The sequence below is a fragment of the Diadema setosum genome, chromosome 13 (assembly GCF_964275005.1).
Source record: "Diadema setosum chromosome 13, eeDiaSeto1, whole genome shotgun sequence".
Classification (NCBI taxonomy): Eukaryota; Metazoa; Echinodermata; class Echinoidea; order Diadematoida; family Diadematidae; genus Diadema; species Diadema setosum.
In genome coordinates this window covers 33,492,996-33,510,307 of record NC_092697.1, presented here as the reverse complement: position 1 = coordinate 33,510,307, position 17,312 = coordinate 33,492,996, and the positions used below count along the sequence as shown (strand labels likewise).

The 17,312-nt window shown below is 36.1% G+C and overlaps 1 protein-coding gene across 1 annotated transcript in view; it reads left to right on the top strand.

Annotated features, from left to right (window-relative positions):
- The first annotated feature begins 12,700 nt into the window (after positions 1-12,700).
- The window catches only part of LOC140236604 (receptor-type tyrosine-protein phosphatase T-like), a 28,078-nt gene continuing 23,466 nt past the window's right edge, over positions 12,701-17,312 (top strand). The window contains exons 1-3 of the mRNA XM_072316526.1: positions 12,701-12,938; positions 15,784-16,095; positions 16,476-16,613. Of these exons, the coding sequence (XP_072172627.1) occupies positions 12,701-12,938; positions 15,784-16,095; positions 16,476-16,613 (688 nt within the window). The remainder of the gene's footprint in view (positions 12,939-15,783; positions 16,096-16,475; positions 16,614-17,312) is intronic.

Genomic DNA, 17,312 nt, shown 5'->3' with positions numbered 1-17,312 from the left:
TTTTGTAGGCACTAATGACATATTGGAAAACGAATTGTAGCTATTGAGGAGGTTAAAAAAACACAGAACCTGTTAATAACACATGGCAAATTGTAAATAAACGTTGCGTTATTGTCCAAGTGTTATAGTTCTGGCGGTTTTTTTTTTCATAGTATTTAATGGGGAGGTAATCGCCTTCCTCCCCCTCCCGTGATCGACGCCCCTACTCGGTACTCTTTTATAGTAGTGATCTGGTGATAAACACTGTAACCGGTGCAGCCATAGAAATAAATGCCTCTTTCAAAGGTATTCGAAATTACAAAAACAAAGACGTAACGATATTTGTACAACATAAATCAGTTACAGTCCTATAAAAAGTAGATATCTCAGTCGCACTCTGAACTTTGTAAGGCATCTTAGACAATTACCATTGTCAGGGTCTTTTTTGGGGGAGTGGGTGGGCTTTTAATTTTGATATTTTGATGTTCACTCCTCAAAGCAGATAGACGTTACTTTGATCGCCGTCCACCCCTAATGAAAATATTTCAGCAGTTGAAAGATGTTCTGTATGTATACATAATAACTTGTGCGTGTTGTGTAAGAAATCTGTTCAAAGGAAAATAAACAACTTGTGCAATTCCCGGAAGAAACGTAAAATAGAGAATAATGGAGAACTGAAAATCAAAATACACAGAATTCGACCACACATATTCGCAAACAAGAATGAACAAGAATCGTTAAAAATATGCCATCGCTTCTATTCATCTGTAAAACCATGATTGTGTTTTAACGTATGTACAATCATTACACAAAAATAGTTCAGTTTTTTTTTTAACCACACATCATTACTTTCTTGCACCGAGAACTATGACTAAGTGAATAACATCCCCAAAATGGCACTATCTTTCTTGCCAGTGTACCATAGCAACAGCGTGCGTTGAGTTAAAAGCCACATTCAAAAGCAAAATATTACTGAGAACTTTCGAGGCACATTTTCATCACTGAAATATACCATGGTTCGAGAAATTCTGCAAACCTAACGCGCGAAGTATGGAGAAGAATTTCAAACAATACCATTGCTCATACGTATAGCTTTAAGTCCCCTCCCCTCCCCCTCCCCCCCCCCCTCCCTTTACTGCCGATGAAGTTCACAAAGTTGTTGTGAGAACAGTCGACCACATTAATAACGATCAAGTTAACACTACACGTACATAATATGAGATAAAACTTTGTGTAGCATTCGCATTGTCAGGGGGGATCGAGGAATTCCGTAAAGGGGGGGGGGCGTACGCGCCTTTTTTTTTAATCATTTTTTCGTTTTACTTTCTTTGTTTTAACGTAAACTACAGGGGACGCCCTCCCCCCCCCCCCATCCACCACTGATTGTGTCTAGTATACTCCTCTCCACTTAAAGACCCACTAAAATGATTCTGAAGTTTTTTTTCAAGTAATTTGATCATGTGAAGTGTTTCATCATGGCCGGCGCCACGTTTTCAAAGGTGGAGGGGGGGCACTATATACGGGGTTTTATGAGCAAATAAGCAACAAAAAAAAAGTCTTTTGCAAGCTCTGCTTTCAGGCTTCCCCTATATTTCCAACATTACGCTGTAAATAACTTGTATGCGTTTATTTATTTCTTCCTCAATTCATGGTGTTTATATGATATTTCGGCGTATTGAGAATATGTATTTTAATTTCCATAATTATTATTGCTCTTTTCTCGTTATATGTTTGTACATTGCCAGTCTTTAATGAAAATGAAATAAACGAAACGAACGTAAAACAAAAGTTTCATTTTATCTTTTTTTCTAGTGCCACTTCCAAGATAAAAAAGTGGGAGACCCACAGTGGTGACACCCTATGTAGTCCTATGTACGGGTTCCACCGGCCCTATTCATTACTGAGCAATGTTCATTTTGTGCGAACTTCTTAGCCTTTTTGACTTTTGTACAATATTTTTACCTACTCAGCAAGCAGCAAAAGCGTGAGGTTCTCTTTCGCATTAACGATGTAACTCTACTTGTCATTGTCATCATGGCACCAATTTCAAAATCCAAGAGGGGCATACTTCTAAATCCTGTGATAACTGAGGTTTGGACAATTTCATCCGCATCTGTTCTGTCAAAGTCAGACAGCATTGAAATAACATACACGAAGTGGCTAGAAACACATTTTTTGATTCACAATCATGGGTTGTTGTTTGAGCTGTTTCTACGATATTGATGTCAGGATAATTGGATATGGCCATCAAGCCTCAAAATGCGTGTATAATTAGAAGCATTATACCACCTCAAAATTACTTGCCAGAGTGTGCAGTATATTAGTGTCTCATTTATGAAACTTGAGCATTGGACCCATAAGTACGGTGTCTTGTTTCACTAAAAAAAAAAAGCTTAAATAGCATATCGCCCTTCTCGTCATCCCATCATTGGGATGTTTAAATGAGAACGCATGCGCACGAAACAAAACCGATCAAAAGATACGCCCATCAAGCTGGGAGATAATCAACCAATATCGTGAAATCATATCAGTCCTACTATAATCTGTCGGGAGAGCACAGATACCGTCTACTGCTGGGGAGTATTGTCCAGTAAAACCTATACTTTACTCGTGGCCTTTTGACTCGCCTACCTACAGCCACCATGGCTTACCAAGAAGATCTTCTCCAAAGGATTGGGAAGTTTCGCATCTTCTTACTTTTCATTTTCACGTCGCTCCCCTTTGTACATTCAGGTAAGCGATAACCACACATTTGCAAATTAACAGCACAAAACTTTTCCATGAAAATGCGATTTCATGTCATTCCGAGGCTGACTTTTATAAAGAGTAAAATTGGCGAAAAAAAATGATAGACGTTTGTTTCATCAAATTTAAAGTAAAAAAAAAAAGGAAGTTATGGAATGTTCACATGCTTTCACGTGTGGTGATAATGGTTACCAACTGCGTGTAATACAAATAAACTGAAGTTATGTGGTCAGCTGATTTGATTTGTGCAGAAAAAAAAAAGAAAATAACCGCTATACCAATGATGCTTCCGGAAGTACACCTACAACCCGTCTCCCGTTAATCTTCATCACTGCTGAATTACTGCAACATTATTTTTTCTCTCTTTTTATCAAAATCATATGTGACCCTGCACCTCAAAACAAACAAAAAGTCGCCAGACATGAATTTTTAGTTAAGACCATATTCTGAAAGAGCAGACTTTAAGCTTTAAAATGATGTATAACTCAAATCAAATGGACTCTCCTAACCTATCTAAATATTGGAAAGAAAGCACAAACTCAGGAAAAGTGTGAACTGAGAAAAGAGGCTCTGAAGTACAGTGTCTATTCAAGCGCTTAATCTTTACCAAACCGTGCTGGCTGTGCAATGAATGGGACAAAAAAAAAAAAAACAGGAAGTAAACCACCAGAGTAACAACAATGAAAGGATTATCAGATTAAACTGAAATTAAGCATGCCTCATTAACACATTCTGTCCATAATCAATGCCAACTTTCAAAGCAGTAGCACTATTCTTTCAAAAGTTATTAGAGTTGAAAGTGAAGAATGTGGACAAGGTTTTTCAGAAATGAAAAAGGGATTGTAAAGACACACCTGATTACACTATTCTACCAAAAATGTTCGAGATAAACTGCTAAATAAACGCACTTTCCTGCCCGTTTTATGATACCAAATTTTAGCATAATGTAAAAGAAGACCGCTCTTTCAAAAAATATGAAAAAGTCAAGTTCGGCTAGGTTGACCCATTTCACTTATTTTCAGTCCTCACGCAAAATCAGTGTGTGCGACTTTATGTTCGTTTTGAGGTGCACGGTCACACAATAATTATTATCTACACATAATTGGCAACGATTTGAAAAATGACAAGAGAAACATTCAGAGAAAAATCATACACACAACAACTTTTTACCTATGGAAACACCAGGGGAAAAAAAGATAAGTAAAAAAAAAAAATATCCATGGTGACTCAATATGACATAGATTTGTTTAAGATCATGTGAATTTAGTATGAAGATGACATACACTGTATTCAATTTTGAGTGCACTGATAGAGAAATAGTACATGTATCAAAGTACTGTCACTAACAATAAGAAGCTGGATAAGAATACTGATCACTAAAGAAGTTTTGAATATTAGAAATCGAACCTCCATTTTCTAAAGCAAATAGGAAACTTATTCCTTTTCTTATCTAAATGATATTCTATTTTTTTTTTGTCTTAGAGCAAATAATCTTAATGAGGCAGTGTTTGATGTTATTTCAAATTCACAAAATAAAATTAGTGTAGAACATTTTACCACTAAGATTAAATATGTTACAAAATGTCAGATGTTACACCAAACTACTTATTGAAATTTAAAAAAGAAATTAAAATCAGAATCATAATTTTAAAAAATATGCCTCCTAAAAATTCTCAAATCCGAGTGGCCTTCTCACAATCATTAAAGAAATGGATTGTTTTCTCTTCAAATTAGTCACAAAAAGAACGATTTGGGTGAACTTTTCTTTAAATCTTATACAAAAATTCGTTTTTAGCCATTGCTTTATAAAATATTTTGAAATAAAACGAGCGTAGTTTAGTATCAATAGTGCATGTAAAACTTCTAACATGTACTTTTTTCCAATCAAGATTGACCGGTACTAAAATGTTGTTATCCCAATATTCACAATGTTTTGGGGGAACTTGTTTAGAGTTCAGTAAATTGTATGCAAGGCTGAGTTTTTTCTTCGTACTTTTCAACTTGATAAAGAGACCTTCATGTTCGTCTAAATCTTGCATATTCTAGTTTTTTTCTAACCAGTCATTTGGAATATTCTTCGTTGAAAAAAAAAAAAAAAAACTTCTATGTAACTGAGGGAAATCAAAACCAAAGTCTAATTCTTCAAAACTTATGACGAGAAAAGGGTGGGCTTAGCAAATCAAAATACAGGTCTATTTTTGGTTTTACATTCCGTTACTCATAGCATATACGTCTTAGATTTTGAATGTATCAATCGATTAATCCATTCTTTGGAATTGAGTCAAATGTGCACACATTTCACACACAACCCAATGGACGGTCAATTAATAAACCACACAGAGGGTTAAACCACAATGATTGACATGGACTTTACTCTGAGATTAGGTATTGACATTGCTGTACAGTTGCATACTCCATGTAAATGTACCAAGTACGCAAGGAATCTGCTAACTGCGTATTACCTAAAGAGTTTAAGTTTTTTTTTTTTTGTTTTTTTTTTGGGGGGGGGGGTCAGGCTTGTATGATTTCCAAATAATATTTGGGTCTCAGGTTTGAGTTTCTTCAGTTTGTCTCCCTCGACAAATGAAAATTTGTTAAGATCGCAACTGCTGATCTGTAAATTAACAAACATGTTAATATATTTCTTTCAAATATTTGGGTCTGTTTGATATTTTTCCAAGATTCAAAGGTATCATCGAGTAAACATTTCAACCAAGCCATTTCTTGAGCAAGATTAAAAGTTAAAGGGTCAGTGATCTTGAGACTATATTCAGCATAATCATTATGCATAAATTTCCTTTGACCCTAATCAGGCCACCACTCCTAATAAACCAAAGTATATAAATGTTACAAATCAAAAACAATTATGGTACCTAATACTTATAACAGAAAATAGATATATTTAAGGGGAAAACAATTGACAAAAAAAAACTACAGATTTTTTTTTTTCAAATGAATGAGAAGGATCTCTTTCTCCAGCAGTTGAGAGTCTGAGTAATGACTTTTAATTTTCCATTTAACCTAAATCATATACCAAACCCAAATTGAGTAAAAATTTGATCCCGAGATTTTTGAAGTAGAATTCTACCACGTGATGCCCTGATTTATGGACAGAAGTTTTGGTAACCTCTTTTAGGTACAATGCGAACTACTTCTGTTTTGGTTAATTAATTTTACAGCCAGAGTATTTACCAAATATGTTCAAAATATCAAATAAATGTTTAAAGGAATTTATTGACCAATCTATAAGACAAACTAAATCGACTGCATATGCTCTTGCGGTCTCTTGGTTCCTAATCAAGACCATATCAGAACCATAAACTCGATTACCAGAAAAAATAGTAAGGTGAAATCAAACATTCCTGAAAGATTCCCCTTTGAAAAGAAATACGCTTAGTTTAAAAATGAAATCATTATATACATCTGACGTGCTGAACACAAGGTTTTGTTTTTTTCAAATTATTAGATTTGTGACTAAAATCAAATTCTTGTAAATTGTCAAAAAAAAAAATATATATATATGACTGACACAATCGACTGCCTTTTCAATATCAGGTAAAAGAATATCTCTAGGAATTTCATGTGTTTCGGAGTATCCACTCAAACCCAAAATTACGCGTTTATAATCACCAATACTCTTACGTGTTGAAAATCCAAATTGATCGGGGAGGATAAGACCATTATGTAACACGTTTTATACGGTTAAAACTCAGCACTTTGCCAAGATCTTATATAATCCACAATCAATAATGTAATGCAATAATGATTTTGTTAATAGAAGTGTAATAACACCAATTCCCTGTGACTTAGATATTTTTGCAAGGAAGAGTTTAGAGAACTAATCAATAAGTCCCAAATATCTTGCAAAAAGACTAAATGTGACCGTGCACCTCAAAACAAACATAAAGTCGCACACACTGATTTTGCGTGAGGACTGAAAATAAGTGAAATGGGTCAACCTAGCCGAACTGGACTTTTTCATATTTTCTGAAAGAGCGGGTCTTCGTTTACTTTATGCTAAAATTTGGTGTCATGAAACGGGCAGGAAAGTGTGTTTTTTTAGCAGTTTATCTCGAACATTTTTGGTAGAATAGCATGATTAGGTGTGTCTGTAGAATCCCTTTTTCATTTCTGAAAAACCTTGTCCACACTCTTCACTTCCAACTCTAATAACTTTTGAAAGGATAATGCTACTATTTTGAAAGTTGGCATTAATTATGAACAGAATGTGTTAATGAGGCATCCTTAATTTCAGTTTAATCTGATAATCCTTTCATTGTTCTTACTCTAGTGGTTTACTTCCTGTTTTTTGTCCCATTCATCCCACAGCCAGCACGGTTTGGTAAAGATTAAGCGCTTGAATAGACACTATACTTCAGAGCCTCTTTTTCAGTTCACACTTTTCCTGAGTTTGTGCTTTCTTTCCAATATTTAGATAGGTTAAGAGAGTCCATTTGATTTGAGTTATACATCATTTTAAAGCTTAAAGTCTGTTCTTTCAGAATATGGTCTTAACTCAAATTTCATGTCTGGCGACTTTTTGTTTGTTTTGGGGTGCAGGGTCACAAATAGAAGTCAATAGGAAGTCTATCATATTCAGGAGTCTTTTTTATTTTCATAGATTTGATAACATCAAATATTTTCTGTTTTCAATATCGATATTATCGAACATTTTTTTTAATTATTTCCATTTGAAGTGAGTTGAATGTCAATTCAATTCAATTCAATTCAAATTCAATTCAATATAATTTTATTGACAATAAAAAAACCATGCAGCTCAATAGCTGAAATTGTTCATTTTACAACTAAAACACCCACCTTGTAATATATATATATATATATATATATATATATATATATATATGGAATACTAGATGAAATTGGCTATCGATATGAATATGAATATGACGGAAACACTGTACAAACAGATAAAACCTTAATGTTTCAACCCGGTCTTCAATCCTTGAAATTTGACCCCAGACCCAAAAGTTCCTAAGAAAATCATGGACAAAAAGCATATGGATAAATATATTTTTTTCCACTAGTTACCACAGTTGACCTCTTAACGCTCAATAAAAATGCATGCATTAAAATTATCAATAGTGCTTTACAAAGTGTAATCATGAATATTCATGTGGTTTGGAAAGTCCGGGGCTAAGAAATACGAGTGTAAAAAGGTCGGTTTTCTCCTTAGCACCGGACAAGAGATAGTACGGGACTAATTGGTCAGTGTAAAAAGCTGAAAAAAAATTGGAACGGGACTAACGATAGTGACCTGGGTCAGAGAAAGTCCGGGGTTAAGAAACACAAGTGTAAAAAGGGCTGTAGTTTTCCATTGATAAAATCGCAATTCTTTTCATGTCATTTTATAATTCATTTCAAATGTAAATGTCTTTTTTCTGTTAGGCCTCAGATACCCATTGTCATCAAAGCGATTATCATGACCGGCGCTTTGTTACACGATTTAAGTCATGCACTCAGCCGACTGTTATGAACATTGAGTAAAATGGCAAGAAAATTTTAACGTTTGTTACAAATGGAAATTTTGGTATCTTATCACAACCAAACAATTACACCTTGAAACGTAAAAGTAGTAGTTGCTGTTGTTTTTTTTTCATAAAACGGTGTTTAAAATGGCCCACTTTGTAGGTGATGCTTGAAACGCCATTCAAAATGTTTTCTGGGAAATGCATACACTACTTTGATATTCCCTTGGTTTTGTGTCAACATAAATCTTCTAGAGTCTGGAAGACTCAATACTATACAATATAGTATACGTAAATAGATGTTTTGTGACTTTGTCGAGCATGATGACATGTCAAATTTTTATGGCTGCTCCGAGCATAGACCTACATTTTTGATCGTTCATAGATAAGGGACACTGCCTGTGGGATAATAATAAGCATAAAAGATGCGGGAGCACTAAGTTTTTGTTTTTTTTTAATTCCTATTCTGTCATGGGAAGTACTTCTTACCTTTGAGTAACAATTATCTTCAATTGATTTATCCGATAGTACTCATGACTAAACCTATACAGAGAATAGATACTTATTAGCAGTTCTGTGACGATTTTGCAAGTCATCATCTTCAAAGTGGCATGTGCACAATAGGTAATTCTCTTTGATATTTAAGAACATTGAACAAGTAAATTAAACTTCGAGGAGTTTATGAGTCTTTGGTGGCGAGAGTTTAGCGATGTCATGTAACCCAAAGCATGAGCCCTGCATTGTAAACAATGCATGATAAATTGAGAATTTGAAGATGATGACGTATTTGCTGATGGAATATTTGGCAAACAATAAAGAGACGAATGGACGTTTTGAGAGAAGATGGAGAGAAAACAGAATATGTTTGACACTAGCTGCGATCTTTCGACAGAATCATCTACGTTAATGATATTACAAGAGTGTTTTTTTAAGTTCCGATGACCATACGCCAACAATGTTACGTCAACAGCATTCAACGTTGATATCTTAGATTGTTGCTTTTCAACAACACTTTTAACATTTTACTCTGTGCTATGCCTATATAATCAAGTATTTCCTTGTTTAAAGCGGATGTGTTTATATCGTAAACATCCTTCACATTATATAGCTACATGTCTTGCTGATAGAGATAATAACACTTCCAGTTTTAGCTGAGACAAAATATTAAATATCGAAGAAATATTTCCTTTTTCCAAGTTTTTTTTTTATGATGGTACACGTGCAGAGAATCACATAAATTGCATATATATATTGCTTGATTTTAGACGACCGTGGTCTCCATAAGGGATTTATTTAGTTGATACCTTCGCAATTTCAATTCCTACTCAGTTTTATACAGCGTCCTTAATTTGAGCAGCACACCCAGACAAAACACGTAATACTATAAAATCATGATAGACTGGTTTCTTTTATCAGACAAAAAAAAAAATGAAACTAATCATAAAAGTGTTTTAATATTGAAATTAAAAGGTATAGAGAGGATAATTATTATTGTCCATGTAGATTTGCGTGTGTTCGTTTTGTTTTCCTTCTCTTTATTGATTTCATTGAAATCATATGAATTAACCGGGTCATCCCACTAGACTGACACCCACGAGTCATACAGCCCACGAGTTCGACATTGAAAACAGGTCCATGATTTATACAGTTCACTAGTCATACAGCCCACGAGTTCGTCACGAGGTAAATACAGCCCACGAATTCGACAGATACAACAAGGGCACCGTGACGGGACTAAAGTGTCAGTCTTGTGGGCCTTGTTAGCTTAGTGTCGAACTAATGGGCTGTAAGACGCGTTCGCGAGCTGTATAATTCTTGGGCTGTATGATTGTGAGCTGCATGACTCGTGGGCTGTATGACTCTTGAGTGTCGGTCTCGTGACGTGCACCCGAATTAACACATTATGAGTGCATGAAAAGAAAATGCAATGCAAATACAATTAAAAAGAAAAATGATTTGATTTTCAGTATACACTACAATAGCTCACTGCAACATTGAAAATAACAGCAGATTAGTTATATCAAATTAGTTATACTATGTGCTGTCGCCTTCATAACAGAAACTAACATTAGTCACGGGATATGATTTTTTAAAGGACTGCTTTGTATACAAATTGCTGAGTCGCTTAACAGATATGACCGATTGGTCCTGTAATTCAAAGTAGCTCTCATAATGCGAGGAATCCTTATAACTTTATCAAAACGTATGCATAACTTTCAGTTACGATTTAAATGAAATTACCATTCTATTTGCGCATCTTTACTCTTTGTTTCAGAGTCAACTTACATGTTATATGACATGCTACAAAGAATTGTTCTAATTTCTAGTGAAGTCTTACGGTGCTATTTGTTTGTCTGGTGATGTGTGTTGTCCATTACTGCAGGGCTATCAAAATTAAGATAAATTATCGTTTTTACATTGTTATAAACATTGTGGTGATTTCTTCCCAGCACCATTTCCAGTTACAAATTTGACGGCTACTGGAAATGTCTTAACATGGAACAAACCCCCGAATGCCGGCCAGGTAGTGTACCGAGTGCAGTACAGTCTATACCAGAGGAAGGCCTGCCCCGAACCAGAGAGAAACTCTAGCCATCGAGTAGTGACCACCAATCAGACGAGATACCACCTGACCGACCTTCTACCATTCTCGATATATAATGTATCGGTTGTTGCAGTCAACGCTCTGAATGGAAGCAGCCATCCCACCAACGTTTCTCTGGAAAACAATGCCACTGGGAGTGAGTGCATTTTTTCAGGTTTATTGTCAATTACCATCCTTCAAAAGAAGAATTCTTGAAGTAAAGACGATATTTTCTCTTGTCCAGTTTTTTTGTTCTTACATCTCATAAGTGATTGTCATATTTAGGTCTCCCTGTTGCTTTTTCACATTTATCACGAAGGTTGGGGCTCTACAAAAAGAAGTTATTATTGACTGTTTTCATTTTTGGAACGGGCAGAATAGGATCTTTGCATCTAATTTTGTATTCATGTCAGTTATTAACTTTCTTTAATAGTATTGGAAGTGGAAGTACCGGACCAGGTGCCATTGAATAATCAATTAGAAAATAAATACACGCACCGTGGCACATGCACCTTGGCAAAGAAAAAAATAATGATAATAATGATAATGATGATACATGTAATGAATAAAATATATAAATAGATAAGTTCTCAGGGTCAATGTATGATAAACAATTATAATTCGGTTAATTCTGATTTGGCTTTTAATGAATGTCAATCCGTCTTTCTTCTAGGACCTGGGCTAGTCGCTGGGTTTAAAGCGACTTATTCCAACACGTCGCCGCCTACACTATTGTTTGTCTGGAACAGAGTACAGTGTCAAGACATCAATGGCATCTTCAGATATTATTATTTGCGCGCATATGATATCACGCACTACATGAAAAGACATCATGGTATGCCTTTGGCCACAAATAGATCTCGAACAATTGACACAACCTCATTGATGTTGTCCCAGCTGAGGCCTTGCACGGATTATTTTGTGAGCTTTAATGTCGCCGGCAATGCAAGTGGACGGGCTTTGGAAATAACGGCAAAAACCCCGGATATCGGTGAGTGGGTGAGATTGGCGAAACAAAAATGACATTCATATCATGATTTCCTCACTAACGATGTTGCAATGACACACTCTTGGAAATTGGAACTGGCGTAAGCTACGGTTTACATAATGATCTGGTCGGTGATTAGTCGAAATTCGAACACGTGACTAACATAACGAAGTTTGCTTTGCAAGCAGAGACATCACGTCAGGTAATACAACTTCAAAATTTGACTAGCCGACGGGGATTGATTGAAATGGTGTGTATTTGTGTAGACCATAAAACAGCAAAAGTTGTTGTTTTATTGTCTACACAAATACACATCATTTCCATATTGCCTTGTCCATGATTGAATACTTGACAGTCCCCTAAAATTCGAATTTTCCCCTCTGGACATTTTTTTTTCTATCTTAAAGCACTGCGGGCTTAGGGGAAATAACTCCCGTGGGGATGTCAAGTACATGTATTATAATAATTACACAGCTGAATCACATTGCAAAAAGCGGTTTCTATATTATGTCACAGATTTCCACACAATATCCAACTACACTCATTGTACAGGAAAAACTTCCAATGGCTTTATTGGTCTGGATAAATATTTCGCTTATATTGTTTAGAGAATATGTAATTTAACATATATATATATATATATATATGTGCGTATATTTTACCAATTTGCAATTTAGATATATATTCTGGATTTTTTCCCCACACTGGTATGTCTAACAATGGTCAGAAACTAAAAAGTGCTGAGTGAGCCTTATCATTTTTTTTAATTCTATTTTGTACGCGAGACCATCGATACATAGTGCAATTCGATGGCAAGATGACGTTTATTCATAATTGACAGCCCCTGGTAAACCAGTGATAGATATAAGGAATCTTCATGAACGCTCTACGGAAGTATTGGTGACGTGGGAATACCCAATGTCGAATGTTTGCGAACCAACGTTCCACGAGATCTCCTACCAGCTGCTTCAACGAGGCACCTGTGACGTAGAACAAAACCCATCTTGGACAGTGGCTGGGATTGTCAACGGATCAACGACTGAGTTCACCCTCACAGGTCTGCTACACAACGCGTACTACAACATTTCTGTCAGGGGAAGCAATTCCGGGGGAATTGGTCCCTCTGCGACCGATGACATATTTACCGTAATCAAAGGTATGCTCATTTAATTCTTTTTACACCAGTCATCAATTACGTCAAAGGGTTTGGACGTCAAGTTTATGTTGATGATATCCATAATGATTCTGGCAATAATGATGTCATTTTATATTTGTTTGTTTACAACCTGGGTCAGCATTGCAGTCAGGTCTAAGAACTGTAAAAAGTGTGAATACGTCTTGCAACTGTATTTAACTTGTTCGATTGTTCGCGAAAAGTCCAGATGAGGAGGGAGTAAGAATGTATTTATGTCATAGGTTCGGAGCAGTAGACAAAAAGCCGCATTGCCAGCTGGTGAACACTCGGTTGGGCTAAAAAATAAACTAGAATATTACACTCTCATGGAATGAAAAAACGGGGAAAACAATAACGATGAAGCGATCTGGACAAGAAGGACCTGGTATGATGAGGATGGAATACCGGTACTCAGAATCACATTTCTTTATTCGTTGAACTTTGATGTAACTTTTCGGTCATTTGCGTATAATAGGGGTAATGTATGAATTGGCTCCGGCTCCTAACCCCAGGGGCGGATCTAGCTTTTTATAAAGGGGGGAGGGTGTGGGAGGGGGGTGTCCGCCCTCGCACAGAATTTTTGAAAATCTGTGTGGGAAAATGGCGTTTTCTTGCATCTAAAACACCACTATTTTTGGTATAGAGGTCATTGCCAAATTAACCCCCCCCCCCCCATGAAAATTAAAAAAAGATAAGATTAAAAAAAAAAAGGTCCCCGGTTTAAAATTCCTTTGTGTAAAGGCGGAAATCTCGAACCTTGCCCATCAGGCCAATGATCAGAGCCGATAAATTATGAAAATGTACTTATGGTATGGTTTATACAATAATTGCATGAGAATGCGGGGCATCCCAGTCGATTTCGTGCTGAAGTTGTTTTGCTAGTTTTTAAATCACGGGATCACGATACGTTGCAAAAAGACGCAAAGGTTAGCATAGTTCCAACACAATAGGACACCAAAGTGGCATTCACTCTTTCGGGATTCCTTTCTCGTTGATACAATGCCATGGAACTTGGTCTATATCACATGCTTGCTTGAACATCATTTACCAAGCCGGGACTGATTGGAAACAAAGATAAAGTAGGTCAGTTGAATTCCGTCATAAAATCACATGTCATGGTGCATTTCTGTCAGTTTTCGGAGAAATTGTCTACGGAGCATACAAATGTCATGGTAACCTTTCAACACACAGGCTCCCCAATGGTGGAAAACATCTCTTACAAATCTAACAGCAACTCTTTGGAATTCAAGTGGAAGAAACCTGCCTGTGAACATTTGATAGAGGATACGGTTAATTACACGTTTCAACTGAATGGGACGGAGATACACGTTGCAAGTAATAGTTCTTGGAATAGTTATAACTTTACGGACCTTCTACCCTGCACTACGTACGAGTTTAGAATGGCAACTTCGTGGAATGAAAGTATGTCTGAGTGGACGGGTGTTTCAGCAAGGACTGCCCAAGAAAGTGAGTTGCCCTTTCGTAAGTAAATATTCTGTTTTGTTTCTTGTACTTCATTTCTCATCGTATCGCAATATCATGCCTTTAGAAAAAAAAAATAGCTAGAATTGAATTCCTGTTATTATTGCTTAATTATAAGGATTTCTTGCCCTGTAACAACCAGACAGGTATCCAGTGTCATTCGTACAAGGCTGTCTCTGATCAGAAAATATCAGTCTTGTTTTTGTTTTAATTTTTTATGTGTTTTATGTTTTGAATATAATATCATTTATGCATAAGGTTGTTTGCCTGTTTGATGTTTCTCTCCTTGTCAGCTTTGTCTGAAATCAACCAATCCCTGGCTTGATATTACGTATATATACGTACACATCGTGTTGCCAGCAAACTCAATTTCTTCTTCTCAGGTTTCAGAATGAGAACTTATCATCAATCATGAGTCAATGCGCAATTCCGAGAATTGACATCAACGATAACTGTGTTTTATTAGGGGTTGTTGATGTTGTTGTTGTTGTTGTTGTTTTTGTTTCGTTTTGTTCAGACGTTGCACATAGAGTCTGGCGAGACCATTACTATGGCGACCTGAACGAAAGCAACATTTATATGTCTTATTCAATCTGACGGAGAATTTATAACAATCAATTGTAGTGGGTCAAAACCTGCAACTGCAAATAAACTTAATGAAAGTACCCCTATTTGGAAAGAATTTTAGAGGATTTTTTTTTAATATCCGACTTATGTTATATAAACTTTTCCATTACAAAAAGTCACCGCAGTAATTGCTGCAGTAGCCACCACCACTATCTTGGCAACTGCAATATTAACACTTGAAACAAACCTCTTTTGATATTCATTGTAATGTTAGGATTATCCAATTTTGCTTGTGAAACATTAGAAGTTAGGAAAATCGAACAAGCGTACATCAAAAATTAATGGTCGGAGGCCGAGTGTCCTCTTGTACTTAAATGTTGTGTGAAAATTATGGCAATGCATACGGCTCGAGTCAAGATGTACGTACTAACTGCGCATTAGTAAATCATGTGATCTTTCCTGTGGATAAAAACATCGTTTTTGAGAGACCTTATCAGAAATTGCCCTGTGTTATTTGCTTCAGGGAATGAAACTTATCATGAAGGTATGGCAAGTCTCAACTTCCGTGATGAACAGGAAGCAATTAAGATGTTACATCCGCTAATTCTCTACTGTCAGGACTGAAAATGAGTGCATAGTGAGAAAATGTGCAGTCATAATGTGTCCAAAAAGCTGGTGTTGATGTAAAATCGATCAAAAAAGCAATCTACTCGACTTGAACGTTGTAGTTCGTGCTATATTCATAATAACAATTAACAATATATTGACAAATTTCCAGTCCCAGGAAAACCAGGGATCATCTCGCCACTTCACAGCAAGAGTCCGTCGATGATACGTGTTACTTGGTCTCCCCCAAGCTCTCTCTGTAAACCGGAATACTACGAAGTACACTACCGTTTGTTGGAGAGGGGAATGTGCCGTGCGACCACGGGCAGGAAGCCGAGGCTCGCGGGATCAGTGCCTAACACGACTAAGAGCTTTAAAGTCAAAGGTCTCCATCCCTACTCATTGTACGAGGTCTTCGTGAGGGGAAACACTTCGGCGGGATATGGTGCCTTTGCGGTCCGAAATATTACAACAAATTATACCGGTATATTGCTAAGATTATTGTTCTTCTATAATAGTTTTATTATATATATATATATATATATATATATATATATATATATAATAAATTATACATAATGTTGTTCATATAGCTGCATCTTGCTTCACAGCCAATTTTATCATTATAACTCGTATAAAATGTATCTCATAAATCTTAGATTCATTTTGGCCTTGCCTGCTTCTGAACCAGCTCTGTTAAGAAATACAATTTATGCTATAATTACACATCACAAGAAAGCTTGGTGTCAAAAATATGGGGAAATCAGTTATATGATTATGTTCACGTAAGTGTAAAACTTTGTGTTCACAGAGAAATTGCTTTCCTTCTCTCTTCTGAAATCGATGTTTGGATCTCCCTATTAGCTCCGACTTTACCGCCTTCCAACGTGCGTGCAACCATCATACATCCACGGAGTCTCGTATTTTCATGGAGTGAGCCGACTTGCAGAGGGAGAAATGGCGAAATCACGGGCTATCGATACAAGCTGTTTGACCAGAAAGGTATTGCACATATCAATTCAAAGGTGGTACGAAATATAATGTGACGCTGTAATGCATGCCATGTTCGTAACCCTATAATTCATTAAAGTGATGTCGTATATGACCCTTTAAAGGCATGGTACAGGTTTGGTTGAGATGGGGATTCAGATTTTTTTTTCAAGATAATTCGAAACCACTAATGAAGTATGAAAGGGAATAAAATTCTAAAGGAATTGAAAGCTTGTTTGATGAAAATCGGTTTGAAATGTGCGATATATCCCAAAACAAAGTAAGATAAAGCGATCCTTGTGAAAGCTGGGTTCCACCTTTAATGAGAATCACTTTTTGGGATGATATTTGGTGTAGCATTCTCAGTGTTGCTATTCCACTATTAATTGTTTTCAACAAATAATGTTAAGATTCTTATCGATTATCGTATTTGAAGAAGATTTCATTGTTTCCCTTTAGATTATGCGGATTTGTTTGTTTGGTTTTTTTTCTTTTTTTGTTCGTCTTATATTGTTATAATGTTTGTTATTTTTATGGTTATTATTCTGTTGTGTGATAATTCTCAATGCTACATGTTTGTGCTGGAATGCCTCCGAGAAACTATAATCAGTGGTAATCCGTTATTGCTTTTGTCAGCCCAGACCAGTTTGTGGCATCCTCCTTTCTTTAGTTGTGTCAATGTTCTGCGTGATACATATGTCTTGTACTTCT